General features: G+C 32.3%; 1 protein-coding gene across 1 annotated transcript in view; it reads left to right on the top strand.

Annotated features, from left to right (window-relative positions):
- Positions 1 to 19997, top strand: part of LOC129216429 (nuclear pore membrane glycoprotein 210-like) — a 191021-nt gene extending 171024 nt beyond the window's left edge. Inside the window, exons 41-44 of the mRNA XM_054850644.1 lie at positions 8046 to 8259; positions 15001 to 15108; positions 15715 to 15807; positions 18948 to 19997. Coding sequence (XP_054706619.1) covers positions 8046 to 8259; positions 15001 to 15108; positions 15715 to 15807; positions 18948 to 19108 — 576 coding nt within the window. The 3' untranslated portion in view covers positions 19109 to 19997. The remainder of the gene's footprint in view (positions 1 to 8045; positions 8260 to 15000; positions 15109 to 15714; positions 15808 to 18947) is intronic.
- Positions 19998 to 20417: the final 420 nt, after the last annotated feature.

Below are 20417 nucleotides of genomic sequence, written 5' to 3'. Positions count from 1 at the left end.
TTTTACTATATCAGATGAATGTGTAGAAAACAACGTACATGAAGTAAATTGCTGCTGAGTTACCTACATTTATCACAAAATGATATTAAAAAGTACTTTTTGTCAAATATGAAATATTTCTCTTGAACACATTCATGAAAAATCATCTAAACACAGAGATTCGAGATTTTTTTTCTCTGAACCATAGAAACAATGTAGACGCATTGCAATTGAAATATTTTGTAAATATCATTAAAAAAATTTTCAATGCTCACGTGTTCTGAAACTTACTCGATTCTGTCCACTAATCTTATAGTTGCCTAAAGTGCCAATAGATGGCGTCAAAAACTCGTAAGGAAACGTGAAATTAAGGTCTATTTTATTAATAGTTCGGCTTTTTTCTCATTTTTATGCTAATAAATGATTCCATATGGACCATAAACTTTCTGTTACAAGTTTCATTCCTTCATATTCTTCATAAATCAGTCTAGATTTTTTTTTCTCTAAAACCAATTGTTCGTGATCGCGTGGAGATCCCGCCGGACAAATATCGCCATCAGTGAGTTTTGCAGATGAACTAGATTTTTGCGAAAAAGTGAGGCTTTCCATGCGTGTGCCTGAAGTGATGGCCAGTGGTATCGGATGTCAGTGCTTGTAGCTTATGCTTGAGGCGGCAGTGATTATAGTCGAGGAAAGAGAAAGGGGGGAGGGAGGACATCCCCGTGTGTATTTTCCGTGTTGTTAGAAACAGGTGGGTGAAGAAGAAGTGGAGGATTGGCCTACGAGTGCTCGCCACAGAATTTTTCCTAATCCGCAATGAATATCTTTCTGAATTGACGCAACAGAGATCATTAAAATTTCGTGATATTTTATTTCAACAACGGTTTTAACTATTTTTCAAGAAGTAATTAATATTTTCTAATGTTAACGAAGGACAAAGATGATCTGAAAATAGTTCTTATTTAATAAAAAAACCTTGCTCAATCCATTTGCGCAGGTGTGACATCTTTGTGCATATATTTGCCCTTTATAACAAAGAGCAAAGTATTATGTATGATAATATATGAACTTTCAAAAAAAAAAATTGAACTTGAAAAGTAAAGATTTTTACATATTGTGTGCGTACGCGTAATATAGGCTCAAATCATTACCTTGTAGACACGAAACTTTTTTAGAAAGTAGGTACTTCATATATTATGTAACGTTTAATGGTTTTTATATTTGAATGTATCAAAATTTTAAGACAAAGCTTAAAATTCTGGGAATAAATTGCAAATACAAGCATAAAAATGTCAAATTTGTGCAAATGGATTAAGTAAATCTTCATCTCAATTTTATACTTTAAAGTTTTAGACTTGGAAAAGTAACAGATTAAGTAAACATTATATTGATAAGCGTTAATTTAAATTGCACAGGAAGTATTATAGTGTGATCCGCGAGTTACTGACCATCAGCCAGTAAGTTCAACTAATTTGTAACAAAGGTTTTGATTTGACCATTATGAAGGTTACGTACGATATACTTACAGAGACATCTAGAAGTTTTCAAGGAAGTCACTTTTCTTACTGGTGCAAATTGTTATCAGATAAAATGTTGAATCACCTTTTTCTAGGTTAAATTTAATTTTACAGGTTCATTTACTGAGATATGCTGATCAATGCTTATTCTCAGTGAAGGAAAAAAAATGCATTTAATAACTATCCATTTATGCTGTTTGTTATTGAAGGTTGGTCGATTACATGCATTGATCTAAAATGCCTTCAACGCCAGTAATTGACAAACACGATCTACCTGTAGTAATGACATAGTTAAATGCTAGTTTTAAAGGTTTTTTCTTTATACCAAAGTAATTACAAACATTTTTATGTTAAAGATATGAATGTGTATAGTACAACTTTTATTGAGAAAAAAAATATTTTAACCATTAATTGACTAGCTTGGTTAATTACTAATGCTCCAGATCAGCGGTTCCCAACCAGCATGCTGTGACTTCCAAGGGAGTTGCGAAGAATTTCTTATAAGAGAACACATTCAAAATCATATCATTAAACAGTTTAAAAACTAAAATATGTAGAGGAAAAAAATCATTTTAGAGAAGCATCAATACTTGAGCATAGTGGCGAATTTAAAGAGCCTGATGATCCCTCAGCATTATTACATTTTGGTTTACGGACTTGCATCCCTACAAATTGCCGCGAAAGAGTCGAAAAAAACCTCCCTATAACATTATCTAAAATTGTCTGAAAGTTCGTTTTTGGAACTTCAATATCGAATTTTTTTGTGAGACAGTCTCTTAACCCCAACCCTCATCCTGAAAGATGTCATGTAATTGCGTTTTCAGGACTTAATTTTGGAAATATTTCGAGAAGTTCCTAGAACCCTATCCCATTCCCTAAAAATAGCAAAGAAATGGATTTTTAAGCTTTCAATTTCGGAAAAATTTCACAGGAGTGCCTTCTATTCCTTTTGCATGATTAAAGACCGTACAAACATTCCTTTTCAGGATTTAAATTAAAAAAAAAATTCCGGGTGAGGGTCTCCGATCGTTTCGCCTTGCCATCTAAGATAATCTACTATTCTATTTCTGAAACTTAAATTTTCAAAGTTTCCTTCATATTACCCCCAATCATTTCTCTCCCCCCCCCCCAATCACTAAAACTTGATTAAAATACGTTTTGGAGACTTCAATTCCGGAAAAATTCCGGGGGAGAGGCTACCTATCCAAACATTTGCCTAATATTTAAAGGAACAAACAAAAAATACGAACAAAAAGACTATTTTTTTTAAAAAATATTTCTAAAATATAGGAGGTTCCAATGGCCCCTCCTCACCCTGATTTCCCAAATGACGGACCTGAAATAAACTTTGAAACGAAATCCAGGAAGGATAGATCGTTTTATTGATTTTTAAAATATTTTTGGGGGAATACCCCATTGGATCTCCCTTTTTGCTACATATTTTCATGGTTTTCACCTCTCTAGCCCTTCCGAAGAATGCTCGTAGTCATAGTATATATTCCATTCTCCTCCAAATAAAAATGATGACAATCAAATGACTACTCATCATCGAAGGGGGGGGGGGGGGGGGAGTTCACTAATCTTGCTAAAACAAAAGGAAAAAAAAAACAGTATTTAGTTAAAATTTCATCACGTTTGGGAAGCAGAGAAGTGCTTGAACTAAATCCAATAAGTAACTTTTCTAACTTGGTTGTCCGTTTTCTGCTCAAGTCATTGTGGCAAAACAAGACGCATGTTTTATTCTGATCAACGTTTTGAATACAATCAACTTTAAACTATAATACTCAAAAATATACTGTCGTGAAATGTATGATAAATTTACATTTTCCCCACTCAAAATTGAACATTTATATCTCTCATATACAGTCGCCTTCCGCTCCAAAGCGATTCAACTTACGCCAAATGCCTATAACGCGAGTTTTTCTCGAGTAACGAGTGTTAGAGCTAACGCTAATTTCTCACCCACAACACGAAAACTTTTAGAAAGGAATCGTGGCGCAAAATGACGGCTTCGCTATTTACTACTAAATATTAGTTTCGTGAATATACTTTCATCCTTTTAGCATCACTAACTGCTCTAGTTCCCACCCAGCGCTAGTCAAAACATCGCTTTGTTAGTGTGTATAAATAACAACTCCACAATTTTCTTTTAATATTTTAAATTCTAAATATGAAAGGTTATGAAATATTCTGCACCAAAGCACGCTGTTTCATGCTATGTTTGTGAAGATAGAAGGAAAAAGTGAAAATTTGTAACAAGATAACGAATTCTTGAACGCTTGAAACTCTAAAAAATGGTTCGAAGGCAGTGGCGGATTTACCAGGGGGGTGGTGGAGACGACCGCTCCCTCCGTAACTGTCATTTTCGAAAACCAATAATATAGAATTAAAGGAATTACTAGCTTTCGCTATTAATTTCAATCAAGTACATTCCACAAATTTGCTTTAAAATTAAGTTGAGACAGTGTAGTCGAAGATGGACAGCATTACCCACTTTTTAATTTGAAACCGAAGCTCGCCCCTCCCCCTCTTTTTTGAACATTAATAATTTTTATATTTCTATATGTATCTTCCAACCTTTTTCTTCCATGGACTACACTATACTGGTATGATGATACATTTTGCTTATGATTTAGAACAGTGGTTTCTAACCCTGGGGGTGATAGCCCCCAAAAGGAAGGGCGATAAGTTTGTGAGGGGCGATAGGGGGTGATTAAAATTTAAAATACAGGCTAAAAGGGGGCAATTGATTCCCTCCCCCCTACATAGTGGGTTGAGGGGAGGAATATGGCTTTCACGTTTTTTCAACCGCCACCCCCTTGAAAAGAATGTAAATCCGCCACTGATCGAAGATAGCACAGCAATACTGTATAGTACTATTACAGTGTAGTGCTTTATTATTACTGCATACTGTATATGTACCGTACTTTTTTTTTTTCATGTCTCTCTCTCCCATTGATAATTGATATTGTGCATCGTTTGAATACTGCTGTTTTTTTAAAAATACGATAAAAATTCAGCTGTTTATGCAAGAAACGGTAATATATTGTTAAGAAATGGTCTGGAACAGTTTAAAGGGTGTTTAAAAATGTTCTTAAATAATTGGATAAGTTAATACAAAATTTGTATATTGTACTGTACACGTATATTTGTATATAACACACACACAAAATCAACTCCTTCAAAGTTTCAGTAAAGATACTCAAGTTAGTTGAAATCTATGATCTAATAAACTTTAATTTTAAAAGCACCAGCTTTGATACGGTGCTCCAAAACTTGAATTTGTTTATGTATATATATGTTTTTTTTTAATTATAAAATGAGAAGAAGCTTACTGATGATCAATTGGGTGACGGAGAATTAAAAACAGCAACAATAGTGATAATAATAATAAACAGAAATTTAAAATTAACTTTAAAATTTCTTTCTATTAGAATTATGTTGTCTGAAAATTAATTTTTTTTCTCTCTTTTTTCTTCAAGTCCTTATTCTATTATACCCTTCTCAAATAGTTTCAATTATGCGTGCTCAGTCATTTAAAACGAAGGGCATCATGACCAGATAATTGGACAGTTCGGGCAATTAGAGTTTGGATAACTGGAATCCTACTTTGATATAACACAAATGTAATGTATCTTCAAATTCTGAAACCTGTAATTCTGTTATGGGGGAAAAATTCACTTCAGAGAACTCATAATTTAAAAATATTGATTTTATTTTTAAAAAACCATTTTTTGTGAAGTTATTTCTGAAATTAGATTTTTTTTGGAGTTTTAAATAATAAAAAATGTAATAAACATCCATGGAATGACACAACCAATGATTAAAAAAATTATAATAACGAAAATTTAAAAAGAATCGCCGTTTTTGGTTCTGGACCAAAAATGGCCGCCAGGGGGGGATTTTGGAATGCCTCCCCTTTGTAAAATTTTTGTTTATACAATGTTTACAAGCATGCCGAGTTTCATAATTTTATCACAATTTGCAGTTTCTTCCCCCGTAGCCCCCCCGACTATTTCCAAGTTAGGCGAAAACTAAGATCGATCTCGGGGGGGGGGGGGAGGGAGCTGTTCCTCCCCCTCTTTGCACGACTGGGCCCTGTTAAATGCCGTAAAAAACTATGTTTTCTTCTTCAAAATTTTAAAAGATTCGTACCACCAAGTTTTCTCTGTAATTCCATGGTAATTTTTGTGGACCTTTGTCATGAACAAAAGGTAAAATTCCTCGTAAAGATTAAAAAAATGTGACCTTTCAAAGACAATTTTCTTTTAAACTGTCCAAGTCTGATTTAACAAACTTTCCAGTCTTTTCTATTACTATTTAGCAATTTCTATAAATGCAGCATGAAGGAAACAAAGCTTCTAAAGATTAATATTTAAAAAAAAAAAAAAAACTACATTAGATTGACAACTTTTATTAGTAGATTTAATAGCCAAAAAGAAGACATTTCTAAAATATGTTGCGATAAATTTACCGAAGTTTCCGCGGTTAAAAAGATGAACCCTTGGTATAACGAAATCATTTCTGATCTAAACTTCAAATCGAAGCAAAAATGCTCTCATCTCATTTCTCTGCAGCGGTTTTGTTTGCTTTTCCGATTCCTTCGCGCTGTCAATGCCTGAAGGCACTTGAGGGGTGTGTTTCGAACAATGAAAGACATTCCTCACTGACTCCTCTGAAGAACAATATCTCCTCCACACAAATTCCGGTTTGTCCCCTTTTCTGGATGTCGCGTAAATCCTGTCAGTTGTAAAACTAGTTTGCGGCTAAAACGTACAACGAGCATGATGCTTTCGTCACAACCAGGGTGCAACATTTTGCGCCATCTATTGGGTAAAGGAAGTTTTTTTCATAAAATGGGACACTCTTAAAACTTGGGGTTCGGGGTCCCCCTTCCCTGAAAAAAATTCAAAGCTGAAGCATTCAGAACTCAGCTTAAGATAATCTTCAAAGACTTTCTGTCAATAAATTTTAGAACTTTAATTCTAAAAACTTCGATGATGAAAAGGGGGGGGGGAGAACCACAAGTTTAAGTTAAATTTCGTGAACTTAGGGAAGGGGTTAGGAGGGGGGAAAGCTCCCCCCCCCCCGAAAATTTCTCCATGCTGAAGTATTGAAAGACTATTTTGGCGTTTTTTCAGTGAATTAAGAGTTAGGGAATTCGGGGGGTCTTTCTCGGAACATTTTTGAAATTGAAGTCTTAAAACTTTGGGTTATCTTTGGCGATGTGAGGAGGGGAGTTGCTCTTACAGTAGAATAATAAATCTTAAACAAAAGTTTACACTGCCTTTAATAACCACAAAGAGAGGGGGAGCGGGTATTTTGCCGCGCAGCTCGAAATATTTACGTTTCTGAAATTTTAAAAGCTCTGTTTTGCACTATCTTTGGATGACTTAAGGGGGAAGGGAGAGGAAGCTTCTTTCAAAAAGTTTCCGAAATTAAAGTGTTAAAATTTTTAGGTGGTCATAAGTCATGTTTATAGGTAAGAGGGGTACTGTTCCTAGAAAAAAAAATTTAGAAACTAAAGCCTCTTAATACTCAAATTTAGGATATTTGTGGTGAATTCAGAAAAATGGGTTCAGGAGTTCTCTTCCGAAAATTTTTGGAGCTGAAATATTTAAAACTCCACTTTCGAATATTTTTGAGTGCCTTAAGAGGGATGTGATTCGGGGCCTTCCCTGGGGTGAGGATTCAGTTCCCCTATTGCTATTTTAATTAATGAATATTGGAAACTACCTCATTTAAAAAATGTATCTACTTCACTGAAGTGGTTTTTTTATGGCTAATTTCACCACCTCTTATCTTATAAAAGAATTCTTTTTCAAGTGAAGACTGTGTGGGGGAATGGCGCCAGTTTATTATAATTAGTCTTGCATACCCTTCCCCCACCTTTCCTTGAAAAAATTGATGCAAGAGTCCCTATCCCCCCCCCCCCCCCCGCCTTTCCCGGAACTTTACCAAAATGGCCTACCATTGCATTTTTTGGACTTCAATTAAAAAAAATTTCTTGGAGAGGACTCGCAGACTCCCCGTTATTGGCGGTTTTTAGGTTTTTTGGAATCACGATATCAAAACTCTTAAACATTACAATTTAAACCAAGTTCATGTTGTTAGAAGAATCAAAAGCTTAAAATTCAAATGAAACAGATTCCAAAACTGGCATATTTAAAATCTCCAACATTTATACACATAAATTTCTTTAAGCATACATGCTTGGAGGGGGGGGGGGGGAACTGAAAATATTTTCCGTCTTGAACACATCACCAAACTTGCACCCATGGTCCCTTATGTTTGTTGCAAATTAAGTTCTAAACACTTGCTATTGATTTGCTTTAAATTTTGCATTAACTGCAATCTGTAGTTTTCTGAATTAAATAAAAAATTAAAAGAAAAAAACGAGAACTTTGTATTATTATTAAATAAAATTTCATGCAATAAAATTATTAGCATTGAGGAAAATACTCCTAGATTTATTTAATGTTAAGTATACATTTTGTTGTAATTTTTATTGTGTTTGTTAAGAATGAAATGTGCATTATTGTATTGTAGGCTATTCCAAGCGATCAGACAATCTTAAGAATCAAGTCTCCTTTACTGAGTTCAACTTATCCTGCTTCCATTAGTTTTCCTGTAGAATTGTATGACGGAGGTAGTTTTTGGAGAGGAGAGTTCACACCCCTACATATAGATATTAGCTGCCCTCTCACAAAGCAGCAAGTAAGAATTCCAGTACGAATCAAGAAATTAGAAGTTTCAATGGATGGTAAGTTAGATAATTAATAGATATTGAACCATTTTTTTTAATCAAAGTTAAATTTAACAATTGTAATCCAAAGAGTGCTAATAGTATCACACTGAGGTGGACTTTATTATTTCTAATTTTGGTACAAAATATCCTCATATACATAATAGCCAATGATCGAGTAACTCCTAATGTTATCAACAATGCAACTCGCGCCATGGTATGATAATTTGATACTATGTTTTGGTAATGTTTAACATGTAGGGAAAGGCTTCATTGTGACATAGCTCAACTGGATCCGGTAATTTAACTGTTTTACTGATAAGACTCATTTCAGCGGGATGAAGAAATGAAAATGTGGTCAACATTGAACGCTATCTTCTGGAGTTTAGGATTAATCCTCTGGAATTAGGGTTAAAATTTCAACTATCAAACTATCATCAAACAGCAGTGTTCGCGCTCAACTATCCGTAACCTGGGTCCCAGGGACCCATTAATGAAATAGATTTGGGTCCTTTGGTGGAAAAAATGAGTCCCTTAAATTTTAAACAGGAAATCTTAGCTTATAAATGAATAATATACAACTATTTATACTTAGGGAAAAGAAACCATCCACATAGTTATTTAAAGGTATGAAATAAATTAAATTAGTTAATTTTGCCCTTTTTTCTGTGATTATCATATTTTCAAATAATACACTTGCAAGACTTAGTTATTTGAGAAACTATTGAATCAAATACAATAAGATAAACTCAAAATTTACTTTAAAGTTGGATTTTACCATGAAACAAAAAATAAATGCCCTTGATTGATCAAGCAGAAAGCACTCCTTTAACCTTTGCTTTCATAAAAAAATTTCTAGGTGAAAAAAAGCGAACAGTCCCCCCCCCCTCCATGAATTATCAAATATCATTGGCAATTTCATAGAAATAGAAAAAATTTGCAAGCGAATTAACCGAACGCAAAAATCGTGATCACAAAAACGAAACATTTTCTGACATGAGTATGAAAATTGCTCATTTGCAATCTTAAATTGGTATATTTGACTTCATTTTGACTATTTCAAAATGTCTGTTGGCTTTCGTGTTATTTTTAAAATCTTGCCATTTTCAAAATGGCGCGATTTTAATTGAAAATTTGCAAGTCCAAATAAAAATAGCCCATCAGAAATAGGTGAATTACTAGAAAGTGAACATGATTCAAGTGCTTTTGTGTAAATTCAAGTATTCGTAAGCAATTTCACAAGAAAAATGTGAAGTTCAGAACTTAGTGTTTAGCGCGATCGGGAAAATGTTCGCCATTTTTTTTCACCCCTGCTTTTATTGAGGATGCAAGATAATGATTTTCAAAAGTAATTCTGGTTAGATGAATGCAAAATAGGCAAGCTTTCACTTTAGAGTTGTCCTGTATTAATCCTGAAGATTGCATTGAAACCACTCTTACGTTTAGTCTTTATTGCTGTTTTTAGAAATTTCCCAAGATAAAAGTTGAGGGAGAACTTATTCTTAGAATACAGTACAATGGGCTATTTATGAACATGCTATATTTTGCTCCCTGAGCTCTGCCCAGGAGGTCACTGTAAGCTCCAGTCTTATCACTAAAATTCCATTGACTGGTCAACAGTAGGGGGTGTGTTTGAATAGCTGATAAAGAAATAGGGTCATTTTAATTCTTTTCTATTGATTCTCCTGGTTGTTTAAAAGCATTAACTAGATAGATCTTCAGCATTTTCCCCACTTTTTTTTTTTCTTCTGGCTTTTATCTTTTGGGTGTTCTGGGTCCCCAGGACCCGAATTTTAGCGGAAGTTGCGTCCGTTTCCCGCGAATTTGCGTAAAAAACCCGCTATAGCGCGTAAACACGAACCCTGAACAGGTAGTGGCTTCCTTCAAATGTAGAAGAGTAGAAGCAATTTTCACCCGTCATACCTTGACAGGGACTTTCTAGTTTGTTTACAATTGGAGTAAGACGTTAGTTTCAGAAACATGCTATATGCTATAAAAATTCAAGTAGAACTGGTATTTCAATGATACTTAAGTTTTTAAAATGTAAAAAATGAGTTTTCTGGTTTAACATGCTTCAAAGAACATCAGCTCTCACATTTGATGTTTCATTCTGTTTTGATATGGAAATGTTTGTAATGGTAGTGCCGGTATAGTTTCTTGCTTAAATTAAAATTCTGAACCTTTTCCAGAAGAGGCAATTTTTGCAAGGAATTGTGGCCTTCTGCGTCAAATTGAGAAAATCCTGCCCAATTGTCAATTGTTGAGAGAGGTTGTCACTGTGCCAGGGAGAAATCTGAACACGTTGTTACTCATTGATTAAAGTTTACAATATGAATGGTTAATAGATTCATGACAAATTCAGATAAAAAATATAATATGTAAAATTGTTTATTTTTCATGTAGTTTTGTTCTAGTAATTTAAAAAACACATACAGTGAAACCTTTCTGAGCCGCTGCCCCTCAGTTCCATAAAATTTCGACCGTTCAGAGGGGGTGGCCGCTTTGAAAGGTTTTCGTTGCTGTTGAAATATAATTTCAGGGTGGCGACAGATCAGGGAGATCAGGGAAATATCAGGGAATTTTGAAAAAATAACAAAAAATCAGGGAAAATTGATTTTATGAAAAAAAAAATTTTTTTTTTCCTTTACCAAATTAAGTACTCTAATTCCCTACGCATTTTCCGCCAATTATCTGTTCAAAAAAAAAAGGAAAATTAATGAGGTGCGATTATACATTGCTGCATATTTGTGCATCTTTTTTCCTCAACGTCGAAGTATTGAATCTTACTTATTAACCATAGGATGAACTTCCTCAGATTGCTTCTGTGTCTGTTAGGTTGTTTATTTTACCTAGCTTGAAATTTCTTTTTTTACGTTTTCAATGCTACGTAAAATAAACAACCATACAGGCAAAGAGGAAGCCTTCATTAATGCCTTAGCTCCTTTTCCCAGGGTTCGTATGGGTTATGGAAATCCTGGAAAGTCATGGAAAAAATTTTAACACATTTCAGACCTGGAAAAGTCATGGAAAATTAATATTTTTGTTAAAGGTCATGGAAATTTATTTAAAGTCATGGAAAAATGTCCTGGGCAAAGAAAAAAACAGTAACTAAAAAAAAAACATTTGAAATCTTGAATGAGATAACAGTGTTGCATATTAAAACTGAAAAATTTAATTATCCTAAAAGCAGATCTGAATTTTTAAATACCATTGCATCCACTTCTGTAGCAGCAGCTGCCTGCCTTCTTTTGCAATGAGATTTTACTGCTTCAACATCGTTAAATTTAATTTACCACTATTTTCATCACTTCTTTTATTTTATATTCTGTGGTAGCAGACTTGCACATTCTTAATTTCCCACGCCCACTCAAAAATTGCAATTCGATTGCATCTGAGTTCGTTTCAACTACTTCTAAAAACTTGATTATCAAATTTATCAGAGTTTATCTTAGTTTGCTGAAGGTTTTAGAAAATAATTAATCAGGTAATAGAATATAGAAATAGGAGAAGCCTAGTATTTTAAAACAGTAGTGCCCAACATATGACGGGCAAAACTGTGACCCTCTGTTATGTTCAATGTCAGGAATCGAACATTTTTCTGGATTTTAGAAAAACCTTTTTATTTATATGCATTTGAAAATATGTTCGTTAGAAAACAAATACATTTGAGTGGGAAGATTTATTCACTACTGAACGGTGTTTCATTATTATCTGGTTTAATAAAATGAATTTACTTAAGGCTGTGGCTTTGCTTTTAAGAACCAAAACACTGTCAAGTTAGATAGATTAATAGATGCCCTGTTGACACCAAAAAGCAATGTTTTTTGAAGCATATTTGTTGAAACTAATAATTACTCATTTAAGTTTTGTGTCCCATTCTTTATCATTTTGCTCCATTTATTAAATATTTATTAGACATTCCATCAGTACAGGGACACACCATGACATTCCATACACCATTTGCTGTATTTTTCCTTTACTTAAATTTATATGATCAAGAAAAATAAAAATAGCTTAGTTTTTTTTTGCTATGTACACTGATATTTTTTCAATTACAAGTAAGTGCTTTGATGAGGTAGAAGCACTGACACAGTTTTGAATGCTCATTTCCAAAAATTATCGAGTTTGATAGGGTCATGAAAGTTTTTGTGAAGTCATGAAAAAGTCTTGGAAAAGTCATGGAAATTTTTCATCCGAATAGAGTATGAACCCTGTTTGCCTTTATTCCACTGTCTCGAAGTAATTAGCGTACTGTAATCACGATTTCAGGAAGAAATCTTTGGTTTTTGAATTAATACTATAAACGCTTAAAAGTTATTACTTCTTCGCATTTTTAATTTAATTGCTAAAATTGAACTTTCAATAAAAAAAACTTATTGTTTTTTGCCTTTATACTATTTGTTGTCACCGCAGATTATAAAGGTTTTCTTTTCTTCAGACTTAAGTGATTCTTTAATTTAATAACCAAGTTGTATTCTTCTTTTATATATTTTGAAATCAACTAATTGCTTTTTTTTTCCTTTTTTTTTCTTGCATTTCAAAGTTGTTTGTTACAAAAGCTATCTAAGTTTTTTTTCGTTACATACTGAAATCATTTGAAATAGAGTTAATTTGTGTACTTAAGTAAATATCTTAATTTTTTTATTGTTAAAATGCTGTATTCATTCATTAAAACCTATGTTCTTGATTAGAGAAAAGCTCCCTATGAATGGATGTCAAATGGTTTCATCTGTTTTGCATAAATATGTCAATTAGTTATATAAGAATAACTGCATTACTTCTATTCTTTCACTATTACTTGTTATTCTTGCAACAATTATTATACTGTTTGAAAACATAGTTCAAAATAATTTCAATTACTTTTTAGTTCTATCATAAATACACATGTTTTTAAGAATAATTTTAATAGTTTCTTAAACTTCTTATGCTAAGTGGTTTCTGGAAGTTTTTTTTTTTTTTTTTTATTTTCTGTAATCTTTCCATGTAGAAAAATTTAATATACCTTTTTGTATGTTTTGTTTTTTCCCAAAAAAATTGACTTAACGTTTTTTTAACAATTTTATTAAAAAAGTAGCATCCTTTTAAAATATCTTTAGTTCAACAACTTTACACAACTTAAAACTTTTAAAATACTGCATTTTATACAAACATACAATGGATTTCAAGCAGAGCAAAGAAAGAAAACCATTATCATTGGTAATGTAAATCAGGGAAATTTGGTGAACTTAATCAGGGAAAAGTCAGGGAACTTTTTTTCACAGTTCCTGTCGCCACCCTGAATTTCTATAATACATAATGTAAGTAAGTCTAACTCATAAAATGAAGTTTAGAGACTTTCTAAATAGAGAAATAATATTTTAGTTAATTATTGTTTTCATTTTTGAAAGAAAATACTATTTGTGACTGAAGTTTTTAATCTTCTCGAGCAATTGTTTTCAAATTTGTTTTTCAGTTCAAAATGTAAATCTCTAACCAATTTATTTTTCTTTAAAATGATGTTTGACAGTGTTGTTTGCAATGCAGATCAATAACACTTACACACTAACCAACTAATAAAATAAGTGTGAGTGATATTTTTACTCAAATTATTAGAATTTGTGCACAGCCAATAAGGCAGCACAGTCTGAAAGGCTGTAGATTAAAAACTGGTAGTGAATTGATTTTCCTGAACAGTTGGATGGACGTCCACTCAAGCGGCTGTTCAGAAGGGCTAGGTGGCCATTGCAGGAGTGTTTTTAACATTAAGTCTACGTGCTAAACAATCTGTGCCGCAAAAAATTCACTCTCTAGAAGGATAACCGCTCGAAGAAATTTTACTGCATTACATTTTGTGATAATTTAGTTGTTCTCCAACATCAATCCGTTCCAATTGGCTTAGTGTTTGGTTTTATATTAAGAAATTTTATTTTCAGTTACATGAAAATTCGTTTCTTCAAGAATGTAGCTCTGTTTATATGTCAGAGGCAATTTTTCCAATAGAGGAGTCTAAAGTGTATGTTTAGCATGATGGGACAATGTTTCTCTGCTCCTCCCCATTTTTTAAGGCCAAGATCATTTGCAGACCTACAACAGTAGGTGAATTAGATTTTCTGGAATCCTTTTACATTCATAAAAACTTAAATAATCTTTGCAATGAGTCTTTTGCTGTTCCGCATTTTTCTCCAATCTTATTCAATTTTACATGTTAGAATACGTCTTATTTTGCCTCAGCACTCGCTGATATCTGATTGGTCAATGTTTTTCCGGTTACGCATTTAAACTCTTCCATGACCTTGTTCATCCATTTGTTCATTTCGCACTGAGGAAGGAGGCTATTGCCTCCGAAACATGTCTGCGTTTTTAGAAACTTTTAATCCTTTTTGTGCTTTTAAACGTTGTTCCATTTTTATCTAATTTACCTTGCACAAAGCTATCGCTTTTCAATTCAAGTTTTATTTTAAGTAGAAAAATACAGCTATTGATTATTGAGGGCTCTCCCCTAAGCCTGAACTAAACTTTTCTCAAATAAAGCACTGCAGGTGCTATGAGGTCTTCCAATCCAAATGTTGACACAGACTAAATCTGCTTTATATGTGTAGATCAGATGATTTCAGGAAACTTTGCTTACTTTCACTGTATTTGACCTAAAAATTGAGAGCTTGTGTTTTTGTAGAAATTGCGTTATAGTAACAATGTAACCCCCCCCCCTTTTTTTTTAAATCATTTTTGTAAATAGTGTAATATTTTCTCTACTCTAATGTTCTTAATTTTCCTTTTTAGGGCCATACTGTTCACATTATTTACCTGCACCAAATGAATCAATGTATGACTGGTTTTTTATGTTTAAAATTGCTGCAGCAGTATTAACCGTCGTGGCATTTATTTACAGTAAGTATTCTTATTAATATGCCTGTCTCTGATGTTGTTACTGATGCATGGAATTTTTTTTTTTTAATGCTAAGAAAAAGAAATCATAACAATGGTAAAAAAATAGTCGATAATTATTTTTAAAAAACAACCTTACATTATTGGGGAGATTTACATCTCTTCAACCTTAACCCTCTGACTGCTTATCCCTTAATTGTGATATTTTGCATGATAAGTTCCTCTATTTCCATAAGAATTCCTCTTTTTTGAGAAATTTCCTGTAATATTTTTGGCAAATGTCACTTTTAGGCTTGTTCTTGGTATCTTGGCATTATCAATGAAGTTAGCTCCTCCTATACCATCTGAAACGTATAATTGTTTTGTTTCAGCAGAGAGCTTGAAACAGCTGGCAATATTGATCCCCCCCCCCCCCCCCCCCCCCCCGTTTTCTACATGCTAGTTTTAGAATCCAGGGAAAAGGGTCTTGATTGGGTTTAGTATTAAGTTTAAATTTCCAACCTATCCTAAGCTTCCGAATTCATGATTAATTCTTGACAACCTTGCCAGATTTTTTCTTTGTGTTTCACATTTTAGTTTCTATATTTATCTTAATTGTTTTTATTTTAGTCTTGAGGTGGTTTACAACTTCCAGACGAGGGGTCGTTACTACTCAGCCTGTGTTTCTCAATGACAGTAATGGATCTCATTCTTTTACTTCTGGTTAGTAAAAAATTTTTACTTTTCATAAATTCCTTATAAAATGATAACAGATAGTCATTTTATTAATTTTTAGAAGTGAGCAGAGTAAATATTGTTCAGGATAAGATGCTTTTGCATATTTAGCTCAAGGTACTTTTGCTAGACATTCATTTTGAGTGATAGATTTGCTCACACACGCTTAGAGTGACTTATGAAGCTTATGTTTGCTGTAATTTAAATGAGCTGACCTCGATTTGATATGTTGGTATGAAAAGCAAAAAATTTATCAGAAAGCCAGGGTTTGTACAGGTCATGGAAATCCTGGAAAGTCATGGAAAAAAAATAATAGAATTTCAGACCTGGAAAAGTCATGGAAAATTGAAATTTTCATTGAAAGTCATGGAAATTTATTTCAAGTCATGGAAAAATGTCCTGGACAAAGAGAAAGTAACAGTAGTTAAAGGAGCGTTAGAAATCTTGAGTGATTTAACAGTACAACACATAAAAGCTATTAAAAGTGGAAAATTGAACAATCCAAAAATCAAATCTGAATTTTGAACTCTTATTGCATCCACTTCTGTCGCAGTCGCATGAAAATTTTTGGCGATGTGATTTTACTGACTGGACATCACTTATTTTGAATTTTCTGATATTTTCAAAGCTTCTTATGTTTCATATTCTGTAGTAGCAAAATTTCACGTTCTTAGTTTTGCCACGCCCACTCAAAAAAAAAAGCAATTCAATTGCATGCGAGTTCGATTCCATCACTCGTTAGGACTTTATTATTAAATTTATCAGAGTTTATCTTAATTTGTTGAATGTTTTAGAAAATAAAGATCTTAAGTCAGGTGATAGAATACAAAAAAGAGGAATTCTAATGCTCTAAAACAGTAGTGCCCAACATACGGCACGCAAAACTAATCCATGCGACCCACTGCTACGTTCAATGTTCAAGTTGTTGGAATTATACTTGTTCTGGAATTTCTGAACCTATTAATTTATATGCATTTGAAAATATGCAAATTTGGAAAAAAAACATAACAAATATACTTTTGAATCAGAAGATTGATTCATTACTGAATGTTTTTTTCAAAAAAGATCTGGTTTAGAAACATAAAGAACTAAACTATATGACTTTACTTTAAAGAACCAAAATACTGTCAAGTTATGTAGATGATTAAAGGCACTGTTGACACTAAAAGGTAACTTTTGAAGCAAATTTATTGAAACTTAGGTTTTTTTTTTTTTTTTTTTTAATGTCAGACATTTAAGCATCATCATTTTCATTTCACTGAATTTTTACTTTTCTTAAATTTATATGATGAAGACAAGTAAGAATAGTTTAGTTTTTTAAGTGTGCACTTATATTTTTTCCATTACGAGTAAGTGCTCCAATGAGGCTGTGGCATTCATATAGACCTTTTGCTAAAGCTCATTTACCAAGTTTGAGATTAAATAGTGCTATTTTCTTCGTGTAACGAGGTCATGAAAATTTTCATTAAAGTCATGAAAAAGTCTTGGAAAAGTCATGGAATTTTTTCATTCAAATAGAGTATGAACCCTGGAAAGCCAAATGACTTAATTTAGTTGAATTAATATGTAAGTTAAATTGATCCATAATGCTGAATTACTATTTGGTAATCACAAAATATGTGTTTATTTACCCATTTAGGCTGTTTTCGGAGTTCACTCTTTATTTCAGTTTTCTTATTGTTATGAAAATTTGATTTTTTTAAATGATTTTCCGGTTTATCCTCGGAATCTTGAGAACCAGAGTTATGAATTATGGAAGTACATAAAGCGTAAAAATCTTAACACTTCCTATGATCCCCGGAAAGAAATCAGAGTGAGTCTGTGTGTGCTGTAGTAGGAGTGAGAAAATTTGGGTTCTTTAAAGTGCTTTATTTTGATTTCCACTGTGGAAGGGGACCCTGAGTATTCTTTTTTGACTTACCACGATCCAAGCATTGTAGAAAGAGCTTCAAATTTGACGCTTATTATTCACTCATTAAGATTTTCAATTTATTGGATATGTTTAACAGCTTCATATGTTTATTTTTAAAAATGGTGTCTAGATTAATGTTGTGCTTTGATTTATAAAAAAATTGTACTTTCAGAAAACTTATTCTTGGTGCCATAGTGAAAACTTGAATTTGTCTTGCTTCTAATTGCTTAAAAGGCTTCCAGTATTCTAATTGCTTGAAAGGCTACAGAATGTGTTGGATTTGTTTTTGTGCACTGATTACAACTTGAAAAATTTAAAAAAAAAAAAAAAACCTGTTTGCATCATAACAGGGTTGCCACGCTCAGAGAAACCTGAAAAAATTGGGAAATGCAGGAACTTCAAAAATTTGCACAAAAGTAGGGGAGAGTCCAGAGAAGACCAAATAAATAAATACATGAAATAATAATAAACAATTTTAACTTTTCATGAAACAAAAATTATTAAATGTTTTTGACATGCATTTTGAATTTTATACTAATTAAGTAAAGAGCTCGTGAGTTTAATCATCAATATTTTTTGTTCTGCTTAACCTTAGCATTCTTTTTTCCTTTTGAGGTTCAAGTAATAAATGAAGAGATTTTTTTTTAAAAATAAAAAATTACATATAAATATCCTGCAGGGCCGGATTTGGAAGTGTGGAGGCCCCTAATTAGGGTTCGAAAAGATCATCAAATTTTCGAAAATATCCGATACTTTGATAGATATCCGAATATTTTGATATATATGTATATATCGGATATTTTCGACACTTGAAAGTTAGGATATTTTCTAAAAATTTTATTGTGGGGCCCCTTTGTTGTGGAGGCCCGGGGCAGTAACCCCGCTTGCCCTCCCCCTAAATCCGGCCCTGATATCCAGTCAACATACTACTGTTTCAGTTTGATGAGTTCTTTACTTCCCCTTATTAAATTTATTTGTTTATTTTCTCCTGTGATGAAACTATCAGGATATTAATTTCCTTTTACACATATGAGTGTTTGCTTGTAATAATGCTCATTCGTACAGTGAAAACAAATTATTTTTTACCTAGAATTAAGTGGCAACCCTGTATAACAAATTTAAATATTTTCTTTTGCAAATGTTTTATGACTTTAAAATCAAGAAAATTAAAGTATATAAAACTAATCTTTCTTTTTTTTTTTTTTTTTTTTTTCAGTTCGAAAGTCGTACTCGCCTCCGCCTTCTCAATTTCCATCTTTTTCTCAACGATCTTCTCCTACTGAAGATTTAGAAAACCTTTCACATCCTCTTAGATTATGCTCTTTAGATACTTCACCAAGTGCATTACGCAGACGTTCTGATAATATATTTAGATAAAAATTATTATTAGTTAAGAATTAATGTATAATAGAACTGTGCTCAAACTGTATGAATAATTATTTTTAAATGTTCAAAGTTTGTTGAACAATGAACATTAAATTTTTGAAAATGGCTTAAAACCCATACTGTGATATGACACTAATTTATGAATTCATTGTATTTGAGCAAGTGTTATATGCTATACTTATCAATTAGTTTACTAAAACTGTCAAGTGCAAAATTATGAAAGCCTTATCACAGTTTTAAATTTCTAAAATTGTTCTTCCCTTTTATTTCTTACTTTTGAAATGTTTTTGGAATAAAACCTTTTTTTTTTTTTCAGCTTAGATCCTAACTGTATGTGAGGATTTACATACAGCTAAGTTTTGTCCCTTGAAAATTAAAAATGTAGAAATTGTGTTTATCGAACCCTATTTTATTTCTTAACAAAAATTAAAAATTGCGTTATTCATTTATTTAATGTTTCGCACTTTTTTTCAAGCATTCAGTGAGGAATTTTGTACAAGTGATAAACAAAGGATACCTGCTGTGTTAGATCATAAAATTTATTCTATGCAAATAGTCATTTTTTTACCTGTTGTATTTATAAAATGTTATGCTCCCAAAGTGACACGTATTGAAATTCAATATTTATATTTTTCATTAGGACTTTGTCATTGTGTAAATTTGATCCATATTGTGTTCACATTCATCACATAATTTTCACATATGTGAAAATCTTGACTTTTTATATGTTTATATATCATCATTTTAGCAAGTAATGTTCATACAACAACATTAGTTATGCATTTTGTACAATTTGTTAGTAAATTTGTAATTGTTCTAAAATTCTTGATTTTGATACTGTTTGTACATAATTTGAGAGTGAAACTGTGTTCAATAAAAGCATTTTGTCTCGTTTTTATCAAGTGAATTTTGCTTTTATAAAAAATCATTGACTGATTGCAGATTGGGGTAGCTGAAAGTTGTACAGTTTACTTCTAAAAATCCTATAATTCATTTAAAATAAGTATAATAGTATATCCTATAGAGAGTTTAAGCATGCTTGAGCACTTTAGTTATTGAAGAGCCACAGGAAATAAACTTTTTACTCCTTTTATTACCAGAAAGGTAAATTTAGATCTGCACTAGTAAAATTGCATTAAAATATTAAGAAGTTTGAGGTAGTAGATTGAGCAATATCAACTTCGTATATAGTGCAGAAATCAAAATTCTGTCTTCTCCTGGACTTATTTAGGAACGTCCTTCAAAGATTCTAACTAGGCTTGAGAATTATTTTCAACTATGTTAAGTTGAAAACATGTTT

The sequence above is a fragment of the Uloborus diversus genome, chromosome 2 (assembly GCF_026930045.1).
Source record: "Uloborus diversus isolate 005 chromosome 2, Udiv.v.3.1, whole genome shotgun sequence".
Classification (NCBI taxonomy): domain Eukaryota; kingdom Metazoa; phylum Arthropoda; class Arachnida; order Araneae; family Uloboridae; genus Uloborus; species Uloborus diversus.
This window is presented reverse-complemented; position numbering and strand designations above follow the sequence as displayed.